Source organism: Ambystoma mexicanum, chromosome 10 (genome assembly GCF_040938575.1).
Source record: "Ambystoma mexicanum isolate Mex_15411 chromosome 10, UKY_AmexF1_1, whole genome shotgun sequence".
Taxonomy (NCBI): Eukaryota; Metazoa; Chordata; class Amphibia; order Caudata; family Ambystomatidae; genus Ambystoma; species Ambystoma mexicanum.
This window is the reverse complement of record NC_090932.1, coordinates 1,284,440,334-1,284,462,928: the sequence shown is the minus strand read 5'-3', so window position 1 is coordinate 1,284,462,928 and position 22,595 is coordinate 1,284,440,334. Positions and strand designations below refer to the sequence as shown.

At 47.9% G+C, this 22,595-nt stretch overlaps 1 protein-coding gene across 1 annotated transcript in view; it reads right to left on the bottom strand.

The window, feature by feature from the left end:
- CABP7 (calcium binding protein 7) overlaps positions 1 to 21,322 on the bottom strand; it is a 935,960-nt gene extending 914,638 nt beyond the window's left edge. The window contains exon 1 of the mRNA XM_069619281.1: positions 19,690 to 21,322. Within this exon, the coding sequence (XP_069475382.1) occupies positions 19,690 to 19,798 (109 nt within the window). The 5' untranslated portion in view covers positions 19,799 to 21,322. The remainder of the gene's footprint in view (positions 1 to 19,689) is intronic.
- Between the last annotated feature and the right edge of the window lie 1,273 nt (positions 21,323 to 22,595).

Below are 22,595 nucleotides of genomic sequence, written 5' to 3'. Positions count from 1 at the left end.
CAAGGAAAGCGGATGCTTAGTACATTAGATATGCTATGGCAAATGCAATGCCTGCGGCATGCACGCTGGATGAAGTGGCACAGGAGTCACTGAAAGATCTGTCAAATTCAATGGCCATACAACTGACCAACTGCAACAAATGCAGAGACTACCAGAGGAGAGGAAATTCCAGTTTCACCTAGGGGCAAGCAAAGCAGAGATAGGCAAGCCGTCCAAGGTACATGCAAAATTGGCAGTGATGGACCAAACGATCCTATTGAGAGGATGCAAACTAGTCGTACCCCCGACACTCAGGAGAGCAGTCATTCAAACAACACATGAGGGCCACAGAGGCACAGAAAACACAAAGCAAAGACTGCATCACCATGCATGGTTCCTGGACTTGCACACCATGGTCACTGACATGATACATCACTACCTCTACAGCACACGGAGATCCCTGAGTGACCTTGGTACAGGCTGGCAATTGACTTTTATGGGCCGATGGAAACAGAAGAATACTTACTACTATTAGTAGACACTTTTTCCAGGTTTCCAATCATCAAGAAAATGACAACAACATCGTTCCCCCAAGTGGCAGCCCTCATGTACGGGGTACTCAGTGAATGGAGAATCCCCCACACTATCATATCTGACTATGGACCCCCATTTAATGGGCACGACTTTGCAAGATTTGCTAAACACATGGGGTTCATCCATCAGAGGGTTAAGCCTCTATGGCCCCAGATGGATGGGATGGCTAAGAGGTTCATGTCCCCCATAAATAAGATCATCCAGAGAGCACACGTGGAGGGTGCATCGAGTCACCAGGCACTCTGCAGGAAGCTAAGGGATTATCGAAACACGCCCCACGACACGATTCCACAGGCAAAACGCTGGCAGAGATCATGATGGCCTACCAAGTCAATAGCAGTATAGTCACTCTGCCAGCTGATCGAGGAGACAGTGATAGAGAAATAAAGGAGAAAGACACTGCCAAGAAATACCAGGCGAGAGAGGAAACCGATCGCTGGGAAGGTGCACAACCGAAGGAATTCAAGCCAGGAGAAGAAGTACTCATGAAGAAGAAAGTTATGTGAAAAACAGATTTCCGGTATGCTCCTACCCCCTTTAGGGTCGTACGGGTGAAAGGATCTATGGTCACTGCTGAAAGCAGGGATCGACAACTCACCAGAAATGAGTGATACTTTAGACACCTACTCAGACCTGAGATGGGTGAAATGGACCCTCCCGTGAGGGAAATGGAAGAAAGGAACCTGACAGATGACACAGCCACATCCGAGGATGAAGGAACGGAGCTACAGTTACAAGAGCAGGATACCTGAGACAATGAGGCACCGCCCGAGGCGAGGAGTCGGCAACAGAGGGCCGTTAGGAAGCCACAGTGCTTGGTGGAAGAGTGCTGACGCGACCCACAGACATTTGTGAGGGGGTGATGTTATGTGGTGGCAGTGCACTGCCCCTTTACTGGGACAGAGCTCCACACCACCGGACCAGATGGGGAGGGACACGCAGGAGGAGGAGGGGGCTGAGAGGAGAGGCGCCGGTTCGGCGAAGGAAGAGGAAGAGAGAAGTTGCACTGAATATCAGTGCTTGTTGAAATGAGCTACTGGTGTGCTTCGTTCCTTGATGAGTCCGTAACCCCGCGTGAGGGAAGGTAACAGGGCCCTGCAGGAGGAGGTGTGGGACTCTGCTGGAGTGTGTGTGGGAATATAGTGCAGGCTTTGCAAGGCTCGCCTCTCTGCTAGAAGCTGTGTGAGGCTCTGTTACAGGCTGTGTGTGGCTATGTGATGTTCGGCTGGAGGCTTTGTGAGAATCTTTTGGAGGCTGTGCGAGGATATGCTGGAGTCTGTGTGCGACTCTACTAGATACTGTGAGAGGCTCTGTTCCCTCTGAGGCCTTCATGGGGGGGTCTTGCGAAGCTCGGCCAGTTGCACTGCAAGCTGGATCACGTCTGCCTATGTGTTTATTAAATCTGCCTAACAAAGATATCGATGACATCATGGCTTACTGGTCTTCCAAATAAAGAGCTCCAGAAAAGTATATTACAAACCAATTTATTATAGAGTGGATTTTTCCAGTCTTACTGCAAAAAGCAATGTTATGAGGAAAAGCTGAAATGTTGCATCGCCGTTCCAGTTACAGGGATTGGAACTCCTGGGAGGAGTACCCCCACAATCTGCTGTACCTTGGTGTCCATCAAAGGGGATGAAAACTTGGTCATTTATAAGAGTGAAGGCAATGAGATATAATGGCGCCAATCCACCAGGAAGAACTGGGCAACTATGTTCCAATTACTTTGGTCTTGAGCACAGGCAACCCCACATAGTTGAAGCCTTTCAGAGACTTTGAGTCGCCATTTGAGCTGAACAGCTGGTACATGTACTTCCATGTGCCACCCTGCAAAGATACTGGTGGCTACTGTAGAGTAGCAGACGAGTGGGCGGCCACACGGGTTATGCCACTCGTCTGCTACTGTACAGTAGCAGACGAGTGGGCGGCCACACGGGTTATGCCACTCGCTATCAGTTAATGAACTAAGAGACAATTCCAGGCATAGAACAGAGTTCCCCTACACCCACTGAAGACAACATGGCTTTCACCTAGGAGGAGCTTTCATTCTTGTCCTATCCATGATGCCCAGAAGGTTTGTTTATTGGAATTGGGGAAACCAGTCTCCTGGTGCCATCGCCAGGGCTATCGAGTCCTGAGCCATCCGTGTCTGCAAACGTTGAGTGGGTCTTGCTGTCTAAGCCAACTTGACTAGAGCGCTGTGAGCAGAGCCAGCAACTGCATGCCTAGGCCCTCAAGACAAAGAGGAACGCGAGATTCAATTGGGCGAATCGTGACGTCTCTTTGGGAACCAGCAGAGGAGCTCTCTGGAGCTAAGAGTCAAGGTACTGTGGCTGAAACACCTGGATTAACACTAGGCCAGACGCTGTCTTCTGATGACATTTCAGGGTGTTTCAGAGTGCTGCAAGCTCGTCCCATGGTAGCATTTGGCTGACACGTGTTAAAATAAATCTGCTGAACTTGCTGTGCATTTGTTTCCAGCACTTTGAAACCTATGGAAATCCAATTGCAAGCTGCAAGTTGGGTTTGGATTTGGTGAGCATTCAGACTGGAAGGCTTCTTCCTAGCCCACCCAGCCTACGTGAAGAGCCTGTCTCGTTGAGACCCGCTGGTGGCCACAGTCTTTAGATGATTGTCATTGCTTTGAGTTGTTGGTTGTTTTTAATAAAACAGTTAGTTGAAACAGTCGCATGCCTTTTATTTATTCTTTATTAATTTCTAATGCATATTTATTTATCCTGATTTCTCCCCCTATCTGAGCTTTTTAATATAAATGGGTTACTATAGGTTTGCTAGTCCCTATGTTGTGGCCTCATAAGTTGTAACTCTTAATTGCAATGTGTTGTGTTCATGTGATGACTGTTCCCCCACCCCCCTCTCCCCGCCCTCTAGTGAAGTCAGGCCTTGTGTATGTCCTTTGCTACCTAAAGGAGAGTCCAAGTACTTCCAGAAGGCGTTTGCCCTTCCTCTGGGTGTAAAAGCCTGCAAGGGGTGTGTGGGGCTTGGCTAATTGTGCACTGAGCTGCTAGACGCTCACCCTCACATTGAGCATTTCCCTGGGAAGAGACACAACAGCAGCAACAGCATGCGGCATTTCCCCCAGACATTCAAGAGACACTGCAAGCGTCCTGTAAGCATCGGTTGCGGAACTGGACGTTACATTCAAACACACACAAACACCACACAGAAACACAGGCAGAACAGACTACAGCACAGGCGGATGTGCTGCAGGGCTCTCTCCCAGAGCGCTATTAGCAGCGGATACTTTCCTCAAGAACAGAGCGGGGACAGTAGAGACATCAGCAGTGCAAGCTTCCCAAACACGCACATTAGATACAGCACAGGCAGCAGCTGTGCAGCTTCCCTCCAACAACAGGTACAGCAGAAGCAGCAGCAGTATAATGCATAAGTAGCGCCAGTATAATTGTACATAAAACACAAAAAGGGGAGGGTCGGGACAGCAGTAGCACCAGCTCCACTCGCACATAACGCAGGGGCAGCACAGACGGCAGCAAAGCAAGCACCATCACTCATATAATGGGCACAGCATAAGAAGCAAGCTAGCAAGCTTCCATCAAACAAGGAGCTGGAAAAGCACAGGCAATGGCATGCCACGTGCCCCCGACACACAGAAAACAGAGCAGGCGTGGGAAAGCCAGCATCAATGCACGCTTCCCTCACACATAGAGCAGGGGAAGCACAGGCAGCAGCGGTGCAAGCTTCCCTTATGCACAGAATGAATACAGCGTAGGCGACAGCAGTGCAAGCTTCCCTTATGCACAGAATAGATACAGTGTAGGCAGCAGCAGTGCAAGCTTCCCTTATGCACAGAATAGATACAGCGTAGGCAGCAGCCGCAGTGCAAGCTTCCCTCCCACATAAAGAAGGTTCCGCACAGGTAGCAGCAATGCAAGCGTCCCTTATGCACAGGATAGATACAGTGTAGGTGGCAGCAGTGTGAGCTTCCCTCCCACATAAAGAAGGGTCCGCACAGGTAGCAGAAGTATAAGCTTACCTTATGCACAGAATAGATAAAGGGTAGGCAGCAGCAGTGCAAGCTCAACTCATACACAGGAGTGGTATAGCAGAGGCAGCAGCAGTGTGAGCTTCTTTGACACATAGAGCAGTGACAGCAAAGGTAGCAGCAGGTCAAGTTTCCCTCCTGCAAAAATACATTCTAACGATGAATATGTCAGAAAGCAGGAGAACCTCCAATGACAAGGCCTTCCAAAATTCTTGTATTGGTTGTGTTCACAGATGAGTATTCTTTACATTTCAAAAATAAAGGAGTCCCACCATGTTATAAAAGAAGCCAGGCTCTGTATTATAACAACATCTTTGTTCATTTCGGGCAGGTGTCGTTTTTCAAGGATCGGAAACAATGATTAAAGAAATATCAACTTATGATGTTCTAATGCAAATCTATGCTATTAGAAAACATTAGAAAACACCATAAGGTGTCCTGTACCTGCCCGACTACACAGTTAACGATGTGTTCTGTAACAACACAAAAGCACAACCAAAAAGAACATTATTTAATATGATATATACTAGAAACATGACCATACGTTAACACAGACCTCTACTATTGTGATACTTGAGATTCACATCCTCAGCCTAACTTGGTCCCATCTCTTTCATAGTGTATTAACCACTGAAAACAAAATAAAACCCTAAGAATCCATGCGTAAAACTGAATTGACCTGAAAATATTACTGCATGGGAATAGTGAGGTGTATACATAAGGAACAGTAAAGGTATGTCAATTTCCTGGAGCGTAGTCATTAAGTGGTTGAAAACAACCCCATTCCAAACAGCAGTTCAGGGAAATGCAGCTCAGTTCGCCATAACTTTGAGCGTGTAGAATGGTCTCTTTGAAGACACCTAATGGTTGCAAAATACTACTGGTATACAACACTATGGGTCGTCCTGGTAGATTAGTCAGGCCCTTATGTATTTTTGGTAAAGGTACATATACATTCCTATCATCCAATTGGCCTTTACATTCCTTATCTTAATAATTGGTATACGGATCACTAATGCTCCTCCCCACTGTAAGACAATGAATGATTAGAGAAAATAAGAGAAAGACTATAACTACCTTGCTAGATGATGCAATTGCCAATTAATGCATCAAATACAAGACCAAGCCATTCCTAACAACATTAAATGACTACCAATCTGTACATTTTACCAAAAATGCACGAGAGTATGATTAATCCAGTAGGGCTGACCCATAGTGTTGGCCACCAATAGTATTTTGCAACCATTAGGTGTCTACATAGACACATTTCTACAACCAAGAACACAGAAGACAAACCCATACATCAAGGGCACGACACACCTTTTGACTATTCTTCAAGGATTGGAGCCAAAATGTTAAAACATTCTATTCACAATAGATGTCAAGAATGTATACACCTCAATACCTCACAGTTTATGCCAAGAAGCAGTAGAATGGCTTATTTTACAAAAAGAGGAACAGGTGCCTCAAAGATCTTTCTAATGGCCTTACTAGACTTCATAGCACAGAGCTCGTATTTCAGTTATAACAAACAATTTAACTTACAAATATCTGGCACTTCAATGGGAGCGAACATGGCACCTTCATACTCCAATACTTTTATATATAAATTTGAGAAAGAACATGTTCTTAATCGTTCAATGTGGCACAAGTATATAAAATATTTGGGGAGATGTATACACAACATATTTTGTATTTGACAAGGTACAAGAGATAACTTAGATCTATTTTTAGCATACATCAATGAGATTGACCCACGCATACAATTTACAGCAGAAATTGAAATGAAGAAAGTCATTTATCTCGGCATAGTTATCGAATTGAAAGAGAAAGGATTACCTACCAATTTGTTTAAAAAACCAACAGATCACAATCATTTATTGCATCGTCCAAGCTTTCACGCACCTAACACAGGCAGAGGTTTCTCGTAGTCAGTTAGTGAGAGTCAAAAGAATTGTTTCAGATAATCATCAGTGTAATAAATAACTCGATGAGATGGGATTAAGATTTGAGGAATGAGGATACAGTTTAGAAGAGATCAGAGAAGCTAGACTTAAAATGCACCAACAAATGAAAGATATGTTATTAAATAAAACCAAAAAACCCCAATACTCCAGTTCTAGTGTATGTGTCAATGTTTTTGATGCAAAGTTACAAAATGAAGAGCAATATCAACAAACATTGGTCTATCTGATCCGAAGATGATAGAATAGGCCAACTATTTAGAATCAGACCAATATTTGCACATCCGAGAAGTAAAAACTTGATGGATCAGTTAACACAGAATGACAAAATGAGGCAAGTAGAAAATACCAAACAAACAGGGACATGCCCTTGACGTTAATGTGTCATTTGCAGTTATGTTATAAAAGGTAATCTGGTTTTCCATCCAAGTACAGGGAAAAGAATATGATAACAAGTGTTGGCACATGTGAAATATCAAACATTATATATATCATCAAATGTCCATGTGGGATTGGAACCTGTAGGTCAGTCAACAAGAAAGGCAAACATGTGTTGGAGTGTACATTAATCAAATCTACCCACCAAGAACATGAACCCTCAGGTTGTACAACATTTTTAGAAACTGGGGCGCAAAATGACACAGATGCGTTTTCAAATTCTGGAAGTGATTAAGAAAGGACCACATGGAACAGACATCAACAAACTTCTCAAACAGAGAGTATGCTTTTGGATTGCGACTCTTAACTGTCTCATCCCAGGAGGGATGAATGAAGAGGGTAATTGAAAATGTTTTATTGCTTGATTGTACATATTAACACATATCATTGGCTTAGTACAAAAAGTTGGATTGAAAGTACGTTCCTATGTTAATATTTGTGAAATTTAGACTTGGTGTCTTAAGCAGGACCTTGTTAGAAAGAATGCAATGGGGCGCAACTTGGTTACGCACGTAGAACCTCAATGAACACGTGTAGGACAGCCACACAGGCAGTATAAACTTTTATCAACCTTGAGATGCTAAGAGTTTGGCTAGATATTGTCAACTAAGTATAAATTACTTAGTTATACATTGCTAGTGTATACATGGCACAGAATTAAAAATCATGCAGCAGCAGAAACATTGACAGTAGACATGTTCATCGATCTTAAAATCCATGAGGTTTAGCCAGCCAATACAACTAACTGACTATAGGAGTGATTACATAAAAATCCTGCAAGACTCCTTCAGCAGTAAGTTCATCAAACCAGCTATACACTTTATTATTCATGAGGTTATGATCTCTAATAGTACTGCATCAGTATGGTACATACTGTATATAAGGGACAGAGTCTCCAGACACACGTCTATGTCATCACTACCTTCTAGTCATGTACATATATATGCTCACTGACACTTTCCAATTGGATTCCCCTAAAAAAACATAATGTATTCTTTTTTCCTATAGTAGACAAACATAGCCTCCAAAAAAAGAGAAGTCATATCATTTGTGTGACATATTTAGCATAAAATGGTCTAACCACTCAAATACCCTTCTTATTTATTTTGACCTTCAAGTCATTAGCGTGTACTTTGGGATACTTACAACTTGATTCACTCATATGTATGTATAGATACATGTTTTTATCTTTTATCATGGAAAACACACATAGCTTCTGTTTGAGATTGTCTTTATATCTTTTTCACAATTTTTTGCCACACACATTGTTTACATTAATGAAAGAACTGTATGGTAATTCATGCAGATTCCGTCAACTACGCCAACGTGATTGTGTCACCTCGCAGTGAAGTAATCACGTTGATGACCTCACAATTATGTACATTTTAGACACGCCAAATAAAATGGTGGCGTTACACGCTCAAATTTAGGCAAATTGAGCAGCATTTCCCTGAACTGCTGATTGGAATGGAGTTGGTTTCAACCACTTAATGACTACACTCCAGGTAATTGACAGCACCTTTTCTGTTCTTTGTGTATACTCCTCACTATTCCCGTGCACTAATATTTTCAGGTAAATTCAGTTTTACGGATGGATTCTTAGGGATGTATTTTGTTTTCAGTGGTTGATATACTATGAAAGAGATGGGACCAAGTTGGGATGAGGATGTGAATGTCAAATATCACAATTGTAGAGGTCTGTGTTAACGTATGGTTATGTTTTCGATATTTATCTTATTGAATAATGAGGCACATATTCAATAGTTAATGGTTTGCAACCATCACTTGTCATGTTCTTTTTTCTTTTTTGTTGTTACAGAGCACATCTTTAACGGTATAGTCAGGCAGGTACAGGATACGGTGACCAATCAAAGGTATTCGCTCATTTTCACAAAGGGGGAAACTTCCCCTTTGAGGATAGGGTGGTGAGCCCACTCTGCAATACTCTCCCTAGGGGTCTGGGCAAATGGGACTTCCGTTCCTGTGAGGAACTGCCTAGACCATCCAGCATAATGGCATAAATGGGATTTCCAGAAGTAAAGAACGTTGTAAGCTCCAGAGACCTCGGGGAAGACAAAGCGAAAATATCCCAATGTGCACAAAAAGGAGGATCTGTCTCTTTAAGGGGAGATGTACATTTACCTGAGACGAGGAGGCTGGACAGAGAAAGTAGGTTGAGTAGAGGAAAAGCATGACCAGAGAGAGGAGAGCGTAAACAGGGGAAGCCCCCTGGTGAGGTGACACCGGGAGGAGTCAAAGCCAGAGAGAACCACTGAGCCCACGACTTTCAAAGCAGTCCTGGGCAGCTGATGGAAATACAAGAAGCTGAGTGTTTCCAAGGAGAGAACACAGGAGAAGAAGGGAAGCCGTATCTCTGTGGTGGCGTGACCACAAGGTCTTTGTAGTAGGCAGTCCGCCCACCGAACAGCGCTGACTCTACCAAGCAACAGAGTCCATAAGAGAGCATGAAACCCGTAGTCTGACACAGTCGAGAAGAGGAAGAGAACAGAATGGGAGATACCGATGCCAAGGAGTAATATGAGCAGTGGAGTTGAGGAAGAGAACCTGAGCTAGGGGAGAGACCAAAAGCATTCCCTTTCAAACACAGAGGTAACGGGTAGAACTGGAGTCCTGGGAGGCCACTGGGACTATGTTATGTATAAAGAGAAACTTGTTTCAGTGAACTCGACAAGCTACTGAACATAAAGCCAGTAAAATGGAACTGTATGAATATAACCACGAGAATAACGAATAAGCCTGGGGGAGAAGGTATCAAGGAATGGATGCCAAGAGAAACTCATCCCAGTGAAAGTACCAAGTTCCTAAATATAAAACCCGTAAAGTTGAACTGTATTAAAGTTATCCCGGGAATACGGAATAAACCTGAAAGAGAAGGTGTTAAGAACTGGAAACAAACACCCTGGCAGAAGGATGGGAATCTAGAAGGGAAATAAAGTCAAGTGAAATAGGACAGAGAAAAAGTGATCAAACTGAGCCACGCCAGGAAAGGAGAAGGCACACGTTGCTACAAAGAATAGACAGCTTAAAAGGGCAAGAGCTACAAAGAACAGAAAGGCATATACACCTGGGAGAGACTATAAAAAAAGAGAATTACAAAGCCTTGTGGAATATCTATTACAAGAGGGGAGAGCAAACCTAAGTACAATATAAAGGAACTAGAGGGACTTGTCCAGAAGGTGACACGAGAATACCTGAAGACATCTTAGTAACAAGAACTATGAAACAGATAGAGAAATTGCCATAAGCGAACAACCAGAAGGAAGAGACATTTTCCTAGTTTAATTTAAGTTAGTCAAATAGTGGTAGAGTCAGTTAGAGTTACTTTTGGACAGAGGACATCTTCATTTCAGAATTCTGACGGCTGACGAGCACCTTGAGTAGAGGAATCCCTCTAGAGATAGGTAAAGTTTGGCCTTATTCTTATTATTTGAATAATCCACCCCTCAAAATGTCCTCCAAGTGCCCGCCTGCTTCTTCTGACCTGCCTCAACACCTTGTGGTGTGTTTTTTAATAACATAGATTTGCACTGGAATATCTTATGTTTGATATTTAATCTGTTTTTTTCATTGTTTCAGATCCGTGAAAAGGGACTCATGTCCGAAATGTATCGGATCTTGTTAAATAAAAAGCCTGATTTCTTTGATAACATGGTGGGAATACTTCATGTTGAAATGTAAAGAATACTCATCTGTGAACACACCAAATAGTCACAAGAATGTTGAAAGGCCTAGCCATTGGAGGTTCGCCTGGTTTCTCTCGGGTTCGTTGTTAGAATTTATTTTTGTATTATGACAAACCTGAGTGCATGGGGAGTTCCTGTGTGGACCAAATAGCCTGAAGATACCTTTAAACACAATAGTGTATGTTCAGTGGCAATGGAATTCTCAAGCGTGCCTCGTGCACAGAAAGGGTACAGCATAGGCATTAGCAGTGTGTTATGTTATGGTATCCATTTTGTACCCAGAGGTACAGCGCAACTAACACCAAAAGGCAAACTTTGGAAGTGTGAGCTTCCCTTTCATAAAGATGCACTGCAAGCTTCCCTCGTGCACAGAAGGGTTGCCGGGAACCGTCATCACACATAGAGCAGGGCCAGCACAGGAAGTAGCCTTGGAAGCTTCCTTTATGCACAGAACAGGTACAGCATAGACGGCAGCAGTGCAAGCTTCCCTCACACATAGAGCAGGGGCAGCATTGATAGCAGAAATGCAATCTTCCCTTATGCACAGAACAGACACAGGATAGGCAACTGCAGTGTGAGCTTCCCTCACACATAGAGAAGGGACAAAACAGGTTGCAGCACTGCAAGCATCCCTCGTGCACAGAAGGGGTACAGGATAGGCAGCTGCAGTGTGAGCTTCCCTTACACATAGGGCAGGAGCAGCATTGGTAGCAGCACTGCCAGCTTCCCTCACACACAGAACCGATACAGCACAGGCAGCAGCAAACCCTTGCACATAGAGTAGGGGCAGAGTAGGGGCAGTATTGGCAGCCGTGCATGATTTTCTCAGCCACCAGGACAGGTGCAGCAAAGGCAGTAACAACGCAGGTTGGGCTTGTCTGAGGATCAGCTAACTGAGAAGAACTAGTGTCCTTAAAAGTACACACTGTGCTCAGTGCTGCATTAAAGCCTTGGCAACAGCTTCCACCTTCCCACGCACCACACCATCGCCCTTTCGTAGCACACACGGGTTATCTGGGCTGTCCTGACACTGGCTGGTTGCAGAGAGGGTCTTGGGTCACACCTAATCACACAGAGGTGGATTAGTCTAGTAGTAACTGCATGGCACTCTATGTATTCACCTGCCTGCCAGTTTCCCTCTATGGCCCAGTGCGTATTTATTCTGCTTTAGGTCCATCTCTCTGCCTTCCAGAGTACATCTATCGCCCATCTTTTAAACCTGGTTATTCCCTCCAGCAGCTTGAAGAACTTTCCCCTTTTCACACTGACCTCTTGACACCTAGGCCTTGACACAGTCAGTGACTCCCCAGTATACTCTACAGAGCAAGGTGAAGTACAATGTTGGAGCTGACTGGATGACCTGCTCACATTCCTACTTCAACTACTGTCCTATTACTTCTGTCCCGTTCGTGCTAAAAATCCTAGACCGGCAGCATACCTGCAAATCCAAGAGTACTTGGAAGCCAATAATCTTCTAGATCTTAGACAATCCGGCTTCCGCCCTAAACACGGAACTGAGACAGCTCTTCTAGACTTAAAAACTCAAATTGAAGTTCTAAAGGACAACGGCAAACTGGCCCTGTTACTTCTACTCGACCTCTCCGCGGCATTTGATGTGGTCAATCACCAAATCTTATGCAAGCATCTGCACTCTGCCGCCCACTTCTCTCCGTCAGCTACGGCTTGCATGAAATCATTCTTGAGTAATAGATCTATGCGGGTCTTCTCTCAATCCGCAGCCGCAGATCCCTCCCCTATTCACTGCGGCGTCCCCCAGGGCTCTGGCGTGTCACCAACACTCTATAATGTTTTTACAAAACCTCTCTTTGATGTACTCGACTATCTGGGTGTCTCTTATACGAATTACGCTGAAGACACCCAGATTCTCATTCCCATCACTGGAGACTACGTGACTGACACCAAGGCCCTGAATAATGTCTACCTGGTCATCCAAGCTTGGATGGCACAACACCAACTATGCCTCAATGATGACAAGATTGAGCTCCTCATCTAGGGCACTACGCAACACCTTAATAAACTTTAACCGTCTTACCAATCATTTATCATCGATGGCAACACCATCCAAGTCTCGAAAGACACGAAAACCTTAGGCGTCTACCTTGATGCCACCTTATCCCTATTCCGACAAACAAATGCAGTCAGATCCTCCTCAGCATACACCTGCAAACTCATTGCAGCTTGCAGGCAATTTCTGACCACTCCTAACACGGTCATACTGGCCAGAACCCTCATCATGGCCAAAATCGACTATGGTAGCGCCCTCTACCTAGGAACTAGCCAAGAGAATCTGAACAAACCACCACATGTCGGAATCTAGATCCAATCTACACTGGCTACCGGTCAAACAGAGAATATCACTAAAAGGCTTAGGCCTTACCCACAAATGCCTAGCCAACCAAGCCCCCCTGTATCTCTGCAGCCGGCTATCCCGCCACGCGCCTACCCACCCTCAAAGAACTGCCCAGACCCACTGCTTAACTATCCCTAGGTTCAAACTACAAAAAGCAGGTGGATCAAGCTTCCCCATCCTAGCTTCCAAGCTCTGGAATGCTCTCCCCCTCACCATTAGATCAGAAGAATGTTTTAGTGCCTTCAAGGCCAAAACGAAAGCCTGGCTCTTTAATCAGCCTTGAAACTCGAACTTCTTATGTACCTGGGAGCCCTGCCCCAGTAAAGCACCAGATCTAATTTCTACTTTGTAAATGATGTATATTGCTGTATGCTCTGAATATTTAGCACTGTATTTATAGTTTGAATTTATGTATGCCCTTATGTAACCATGTATAAGTTGCGCCCTGATGCCTCCGGGCCGGACGGTGCGCGTTACAAATAAAACAAATATAAAATTCAAATACAAAAGGCAAAGCTCCAGCTGAGCCCCAAAGTACGTACTCACGCACCACTTCAGTGGACATCAGCCGGAGACACGGCCACCCACCCGCGCGCATTCACCACGAAAGACTAGACTAAAACACAAAGCACAACATCTCTGCCATTAGAATGCAGCTGCGACAAATCATTTGATCTAGCTGGACACATAACGAGTTTCTCGCACTCGTGCACTCTCCTGACCTCCTTTCAGCACCCTTCCACATGCTTGGCATTCATGGGTGGCATGCTGGGGCACGGCCAGCCCCCCCAACTCCCTATCTTGGCCAAATGCACACACACATTCTAATCTTTCAGAAAAGGTTCCCATACTTTGGACTTGGGCCCCCCGAGGGCGTTCCCTCACAATCGTGTTGAGGCCAGACTAATGGGATAAAGGTGCTATATAAATGACAAACTACTACTACTACGTAGCATTAATCTGCTTCCCTTTCTTCTTTCCAGTGTACGTCTATTCACCTGTCTGCCCAATTCTTCATCGCTCCGTGTATATCTGTTGCCAGGTGTGTCCATCTCTCTCTCTCTTCTAATGAACACCGACTTTCCTGTTTGTTCCTCTCTCCCAATGTGTATCGGTTCACTTTTGCGCCCATCCCTCTTGACCTGCCCATTTCTGAGTCACCCAGTGTAACCCTGTTTCCATGTGTGTCCATTTATTGACCTGTCTTGCTATCTCTTCATCAGCCTGTGAGAAAACTGGTCTGCTTTTTGTCCATCCCTGCCTCTGTTTTTCAGGTAACATCTATTGGCATGTGTGTTTACCTCGCCATGACCCTGTGCCTATCTGTTCCCCATGGGTATCCATCTCTTTGTCCTCCAGTGAACCTCTACTGACCTGTGTGTTCATCTCTCCTTCTATCACCCACTGTATATCGGTTCCCTTTTGTGCCCATGCTTCTTACTATCAGTGCACATCTACTGACCTGCCTGCCCATCCCTGCATAACCAAGTGCATATCTGCTCCCCTTTGTGTGCGTCCCTTCTCCTATCTGACCTGTGTGCCCATCGCTTCCCATTCGCTGGAGTGTAACCTACCCGCTATCTTCCAGTGCATATCTATTTACCTTTGTATCCACCTTCCCCACTATCTCCCAGTAAATGACTTGTCTTCAGTATGCCCATCTCTCTGCTATATCGTGCTTATCTAGCCATCTGTGTGCCCTTGTTTCCCCTCTGCCCTTCTACTCTTGTGGCTGCCCATCTCTATTTTGCTACCTACCCCTCCACCCTTACACAGAATCCCCGTTTTATTCTGTTTCTCTCTCCCCTTCTCCAGTGCCTTCATCGCTCCCTCTTGTCCTCAGTGCATTCCTTTTCATATGTCTGACGGTCTTTCTCTCGGTCTCTCTGTATATACCTACCCATCTTCGTCTCTCTCTCCATCTTCTCCCATGTTTACCTACTCTGCTGTACGGCCATCTCTCCCTCCATCTGCCAGTGTATGTGACTGCTATCTCACTCCATTTACAAGTGCATATCTGCCCTTATGTGTGTTAGTCTCTTCCTGTGTATATGCCTTTGTTTATGCCTCTTTTTAACCCCCACTGTATTAACATGGCTGTCTATCTCTCCCTCATTCTAAAGCTGTATATGTCTAGCCACCTATGCGCCCATCTCTCGTGCAAGCCGATGTATTTGCTCATCCCAGTATATATCGATACCACTATGACATCCTCTTGCTGAATCTCATAGTGTTTATTCATCCGTGTGTGCATATCTCCGTGTGTGTGTATGTGTAGTCATTTCTGTCCATTGCTACTTCTAACTCCTAGTGCATATCTACTCTTCAGTGGGGCTGCCCCAGTACATATCCCTCCCACTGTGTCATCATCTACCTGATCCCCTATTTTGTATCTATTCATCTGTAGGTGCCTTTCTGTGTGTGTTGTGTGGGTGAGTGTAGTAATTTCTGTCCATCTCTCCATTTAACTCCTAGTTTAAATATACTCTACTGTGGGGCCGCCCCAGTGCATATCTCTCTCTCACTGTGCGTGCGTGCGTGCGTGCGTGTGTGTGTGTGTGTGTGTGTCTCTAATCATGTATCCTTCTCTCCTCCTAAGTCCTAGTATATATCTACTCCTCTCTGCCCCCCTCACCCCCCCCCCGGTGTGTACCCCTCATTCTGTGTCATCATCTACCCAAATCCCAGTGTGTATCTATTCGCGCGTGTGTGCATAGCCCATGTGTATATGTATGTGTGTGTGTGTAGTCATGTGTGTCCACCTCTTTCTAACTCCTGGTGTATATCTACTATTCTGTGGGGCCTGCCCAGTGTGTATCCCTCCCGCTGTGTCATCTTCCTGAATCTCACCGTGTTTATCTATTCAGACGTATGAGCACACCCCGCCGCGCGTGTGTGTGCAGTCATTTGTGTTCAGCTCTCCTTCTGACTGTATGTCTACTCTTGCCTGTGTCTGTCTATCCTTCTGTTTCCTTGCGCATGCTTGTCTCTGTGTGCCTCCTCTCCCGCTATCACCCAAAGCATATCTATTCACCTGTGCATCTACCACTCCCCACCTTTGACCTGCCTATATCAAGCCACGTGCCCATCCTGTACTTCTAGGTCACAGCTAGGTCCAGCTCTGCCTGCCGCGTGGTAGCCACTGTGTTTACACACCACCATTCACGGAGCATGTCCACAGACATTTGGTGTCACCGCACTGAGAGTTCAGAAAGCGGGGTGTGAGTTCCTTTCTGAAGGAGAAGTAGTCGCGCCCCGCGCAGATGCCGGGGTGGGGAGGGGCGCCACTCTCGTGAAAACCCCGGAGGCTGGCAGCCAAGTATAGAACAGCGCACGTCGCAAGCGGGGAGCGGCCCTCGGCCTTGCCTGGCTCCCAGGACACCTATTATACAGTGTTATGCGCGTGTATAGGCTACTAAATAATCACAGGGCAACCGACCAATGCGGGAGATGGCGCGCGGCGTTGCATTATAGTATAGAGTAGCGCAGTACCAGAAACTCTCACGGGATAGCACAACAGACAGTTATTTCGGGACCCTATCACACAGCAGAGTATCACAGAGAGCTGCAGAGGCTCACGGGTTGCCCTAGAGTAGCACGCATGTTCACAGAATATCGCGGAGTGCCACGGAATACCAAGGCGTGCCACACATGAGCGCAGAATGTCACAGAATGCATCATACTACTGCGGCAGAGCGTCGCCGAGAACCCCAGAGCGCAGCAGAGCGGCGGCGACTCCGCTTGTTGACTTCCTTATCCCGACTTCCCACCTTTTTCCCATTACCTTCTCTTTTTTCTTGACATCTAAACATCCCCTTTCATTTATCAGTCCATGATATCAATTATTGTTCTCTTTTTCTTACCAGGTTCCCCCCCCCCCTCGTCCCCCCAGCTATGTTTTCTTTCTCTCTCCCTCTCTCTCTCTCTCTCTCTCTCTCTCTTTCTTTCTTGGGGGCTCTCTCTCCCACGCTGCCTCTTTCCATCGTTCTGCCTTTCCCTTCATTTCCTCATTCCCCCTTTCTCGTCTGTTTTCTTGCATATGCCCGTCTTTCCGTCTCTCCTGCTGCTGTCCCTTGCTCTTGCCTTCGCTCTTCGCTCTCTCTGGTCTGCCTCCTTCGCAGTCACTTGCTCTCTCACTGTCACCTGCCTGTATCCTTTGCTGTCACGTGTGGTCTCTCTCTCTCGCTGTCACTTGGCTGCCTCTCTTGCTGCCAATTGCATTCTCTTTCGCTTGCTTGTCTCGCTTGCTGTCACTTGCTCTCTCTGTTACTAGTCTGTCTCTCTTGCTGTTTTTCCTCTCTGTCTCTTTTTTCCCCTGTTTGCATTTCCCACCCTTCTCTGGTTCCTCTTCTTTTCCTTTTAGACGCGTGCCCCTTCTGCTGGTAGTTGCTCTCTCTCTCTCTCTCTCTTGCTGTCCCTTGCCTGCCTGTTTTGCTGTCAGTTGCAATTTCCCCCTTTCAGCCACGTGTTCTCTCTCGCCCTCTTTCCAGCTGTCACTTGTCTGCCTGTCTTGCTGTCACTTGCCTCTATCCCTTCCTATCTTCTCCTGCCTCTTCCTTGGCTTCTGTTCCCCCTGTCTTCATTTCCCGGCCTCCTTCTCTCTCCCTTCCCTGGTTCCTCTTCTTTTCCTTTTAGACACGTGTCTCTTCTACTGCCAGTTGCCCTCTCTCTCTTGCTGTCACTGGCACTCTCCCCCTTTCAGCCACGTGCTCTCTCTCTCTCCCTCTTTCCCCCTGACTGTCTCGCTGTCACTTACCTCTCTCCCTTTCAAGCACGTGCTCTCTCTCGCCCTCTCTCTCTCTCGCTGTCACTTATCGGCCTATCTTGCTGTCACTTGCCTCTCTCCCTTCCTATCTTCTCCTGCCTCTTCATTGGCTTCTGTTCGCCCTGTTTTCATTGCCTGGCCTCCTTCTCTCTCCCTTCCCTGGTTCCTCATCTTTTTCTTTTAGGCGCATGTCCCTTCTGCTGCCAGTTGCCCGCTCTCTCTTGCTCTCACTCGCCTGCCTGTCTTGCTGTCACTTGCCCCTCTCTCCCTTCCTATCTTCTCCTGCCTCTTCCTTGGCTTCTGTGCGCCCTGTTTTCATTTCCCGGCCTCCTTCTCTCTCCCTTCCCTGGTTCCTCTTCTTTTCCTTTTAGAGACGTGTCTCTTCTGCTGCCAGTTGCCCTCTCTCTCTTGCTGTCACTGGCACTCTCCCCCTTTCAGCCATGTGCTCTCTCTCGCCCTCTTTCCCCCTGCCTGTCTCGCTGTCACTTGCCTCTCTCCCTTTCAGCCACGTGCTCTCTCTCGCCCTCTCTCTCTCGCTGTCACTTGTCGATCTGTCTTGCTGTCACTTGCCCCTCTCTCCCTTCCTATCTTCCCCTGCCTCTTCCTTGGCTTCTGTGCGCCCTGTTTTCATTTCCCGGCCTCCTTCTCTCTCCCTTCCCTGGTTCCTCTTCTTTTGCTTTTAGACACGTGTCTCTTCTGCTGCCAGTTGCCCTCTCTCTCTTGCTGTCACTGGCACTCTCCCCCTTTCAGCCATGTGCTCTCTCTCGCCCTCTTTCCCCCTGCCTGTCTCGCTGTCACTTGCCTCTCTCCCTTTCAGCCACGTGCTCTCTCTCGCCTTCTCTCTCTCGCTGTCACTTGTCGATCTGTCTTGCTGTCACTTGCCTCTATCCCTTCCTATCTTCCCCTGCCTCTTCCTTGGCTTCTGTGCGCCCTGTTTTCATTTCCCGGCCCCCTTCTCTCTCCCTTCCCTGGTTCCTCTTCTTTTCCTTTTAGACACGTGTCTCTTCTGCTGCCAGTTGCCCTCTCTCTCTTGCTGTCACTGGCACTCTCCCCCTTTCAGCCACGTGCTCTCTCTTGCTCTCACTCGCCTGCCTGTCTCGCTGTCACTTGCCCCTCTCTCCCTTTCAGCCACGTGCTCTCTCTCGCCCTCTCTCTCTCTTGCTGTCACTTGCCTCTATCCCTTCCTATCTTCTCCTGCCTCTTCCTTGGCTTCTGTGCGCCCTGTTTTCATTGCCTGGCCTCCTTCTCTCCCTTCCCTGGTTCCTCTTGCACTCTACCCCATCCTTTTACCCCCTTGTTCGGTCTCGCGCTGCAGCTCCCTTTCTCCTGAGTGTGTGGAGACATGCGAGGGACTGAGTGCGAGCATGCCCGAGTGTACCCCCGCCCGCTTCTCTTTCCTGCTTCTCTTTATCCTTGCCCCTGCTGGCGCCCCCTCCTTCCTTCCTTCCTCGGTCTCTTGCAATCATTCTTTCTTGCGTTCCCTCTTCTCGCCTCTCCGTCTCGCGTGTGCTTCTTTCCCTATAGACACTCTCTCTCCATGGTTGCCTTGCATTCTTGGCGTGGCCCTCTCTATTCCCTCCTCTACTTCTTTTCTCCTGTCTCTCTCCCACCTTGTCACCTCGCTCTCTCCATCTTCCCTTCGCGTGCTCGCCCCTTTTCTTCTTTCTATTTCTCACTGCAGACGCCCTGGCAGTATATAAATAAATAAGTATTGCTTCTCCTGTCCCATTCCACCTGATTCCCTCTTTCCATCCTTCTCCCCCTCTGTCTCCGTTGATTTTCCCTCCACATTCTTCCCCTTCTCCATCCGCCCCTTCCTGCCCCCGGGGGACCGGGGTGTTGCCACTTACCCTCCAGTTCGTCCTCTGGGATGTCGACGGGCTGGTGGTCGGTGAACAGGTCGGGGATGGTGTAGATTCCGCGGTACATCAGCGCCGCGGTCACCGGGTGGAACGGCATCTCTGCGGCTGCGAGGGTCCCGGTCTAGGCGCTCTGCTCTCATATGACCCGCGGCGGGGGCAGGAAGCTGGACCAGGCCGCCGGGCTCAGGCCATGGGCTCCAAAGTTCAGCCGCCTGACCCCTGTTGCGCGTCTGGGTCTCTGGATACGGGGGACAGCCCTCCAGTCCTGGCCTCTTCCAAGAGCACCCTGTTTCGTGGGGATGGGCGCCTTATCTGAGCCCGAGGTGGGTCAACCCTTGGGGCCCTGCATCGAGGGGTGGTGCACTCTAGCTGAAGTCCAGCAGCTCTGCTCCTGATGACTAGTAGACGCTTGTTTTCTCCCCCAAACTGGGCATCCAATGTTGGCGAACCCGTGGGGACCAGCGCCTTGGGGATGCTTCTAGGAGCTGATTTCCAGCTGGTCTGCGCCTGCCCACTTTTTGAAGCTACCCCTCTTCAGGCAGTTTGGCTATAAAACCAGGCACCAAATGTTTGGGCACCATTTGGACCGGGGCCCCCTGCAGAACCTTTTACGAAGGTGATTTCCCACAGATCTATCTGCGCTGGTTGGTAACAGTTTACGCTCTTCCCGCAATTTGGTGATGAATCAGGGCTCCGGTAAAGCGCAGCTAAACTCCCGAGACGCGGCGTTAGAAACCTCACGCAACATGGTGTCGCGCGGACCCTTTACAGTGTTAAAAGCAAGTGCACGAGGATTACGGCCCCTGGTTACCGAGGCGGCGGGGCAGCTCAGCAACACCTTCAGGGCTTCGCCCCCTTAAACCCCCAAAACGGGAAACATTTGGAAAAGCTGGAGCCTGTGGGGTTACGCAATGTCACAGGCCAAGGTTCTTGGTCATAGCCCGAGTTCTCCGCGCCTTAGCTTCCTCACAGATCGACTAAATAGCCCAAGGGTGGACGCAATGTCTTGCGAGACGCTCCAGCCTCCCCAGGGCCACCGCTGCCTCGGCCCCTCGATGGCCCCTTCCGCCTCCCGTGTATCGCCACAGCCTGTCGTGAGTACCGCAGACTCCGGTGGGTCAGCCTACCGAGGGTCGCGTGACACTTGTGAAGGTGGCCTCAGCTCTTGAGGGTGTCAAAGGAGTCGCCTTAGAATATTGAGGGTCGCGCCAGGCATTGCGCCTTGAAGGACTCCACCCTGGAGGGGTTCATCTGCCGCGGTCTTTGGAGGGTCGCCGCAGTCTGCCGCTGGCCTCAGTCTCACTCCAGCATCAGGCGGCTGCACCCCCCTTCTCGCGCTCGGAAGGGCCCCCGGGAGGCAGGGTGGCAGCCCGAGCGCCCGGCACTTAAGTGCATCAGGTGAAGCCGGGCGAGGTCTGCTCTCTCCGCAGCAGGCGCTCCGAGGCGGCGCGCGCGTGTCTTTGGTGCCTCTTCTTGCCCGTAGTATGTGCAGCGGCGGCGTGCGCCCCCTCTCCCCCTTCTCCTCCCACTGCCGGGGAGAGCGACACCAGGGAGAGCGCGGAATAGAGAGAAACACGAGGGGGTGATGGACAAGGGCTGCATGCTATGGAGGTGTACACTGCGGAACACGCGCACACCTAGACGCACTGTCACGCACAGAGACGCAGAGACACATGCCCAGACCCACACGAAGCACACACACACGCACGCACGCACGCACACACGCACTCATACACGAAGGCTACAGAAAAAAAGCAGCCACGCACGCAGACCCACAGCATGCATGCACTCTCACACAAAGGCTATAGAAACAGGCACAACGACTCACGCATGCACAGAGGCGCAGTGATACGCAGAACTACACGCACAGACACCCTCTTAGAAAATGACAACAACACACACTGACACATATGCGTGCACCCACACGCATTGACAAACATAAACATACCCGCAGACACCCAAATACTCTCACTGAAACAAAGAGGCACAAAGACACACACACACACACTGTGAGGAATTCGACCATCTGTAGGGTGGGTGTGTGCGCACCTGGGCTTTTATGCAAATGATTTTGAATGATGGCAAATCAACTTCTTTAAAATGTGTGGGGCTAATCCGCACACATTTTCCTATGCTCACCACACAACACACACATTGACCAGTGCACTCTGGGTGGACACAGCCTACAGGCACAGTCCCCCCTGTCATATTTAGCTGTGATCTGACAGGTGGAGTACATGATGCATCTGAGAAGGGGGGTGGCCAAAACCTTCCTCCTTCAATGGCCAGCCTAATTAACTATCAAAGGCTCCACGGAGCCTCGTTGTCTGTGTGTTCACCCTCTGCAGATTGGGCAGCAATTACCATAATTAAGATAGTAATAGAGTCTATGTCAAACTGGCACACATGGTGCCTGGCTGCAGAGTTTAACAAAGGAGACAGAAAACCCCAACAACCTTTGAAAGGCACTGTGTCAACCTGAAGGCCAGCTCCCACCTCTCAGTATCAAGGGCATTGACCTGTCATGTCTGGGACTATGTATTTAAAGAAGTCATTCCCGCAGGTGGACCTCATTCTGAAGGTACACGTATGTCGTATAGAGGCGACCAAATGTCTGGTCTCGCCACAGCTTCAATGGAGACCTGACACTTTAATCAGGAACCACAGAGAGCTCAATTAACTAGAGAGATCTTTTGATCCACAACAGACAGGAAGATGGGTAGGACTTAGTTTCACCCCTTTACCTTTTCTGTATCAAATTACTCTGGTTATGACCTCACACATACTGGAGATCGTTGGTGAGGACCCAGGATTGGTTCATTAAGGTAGGCTTAGCCTACACCAATCACACGGGCCCATTTGGCTATAAAAGAGGGCTGAGCCCCTCACTTAGC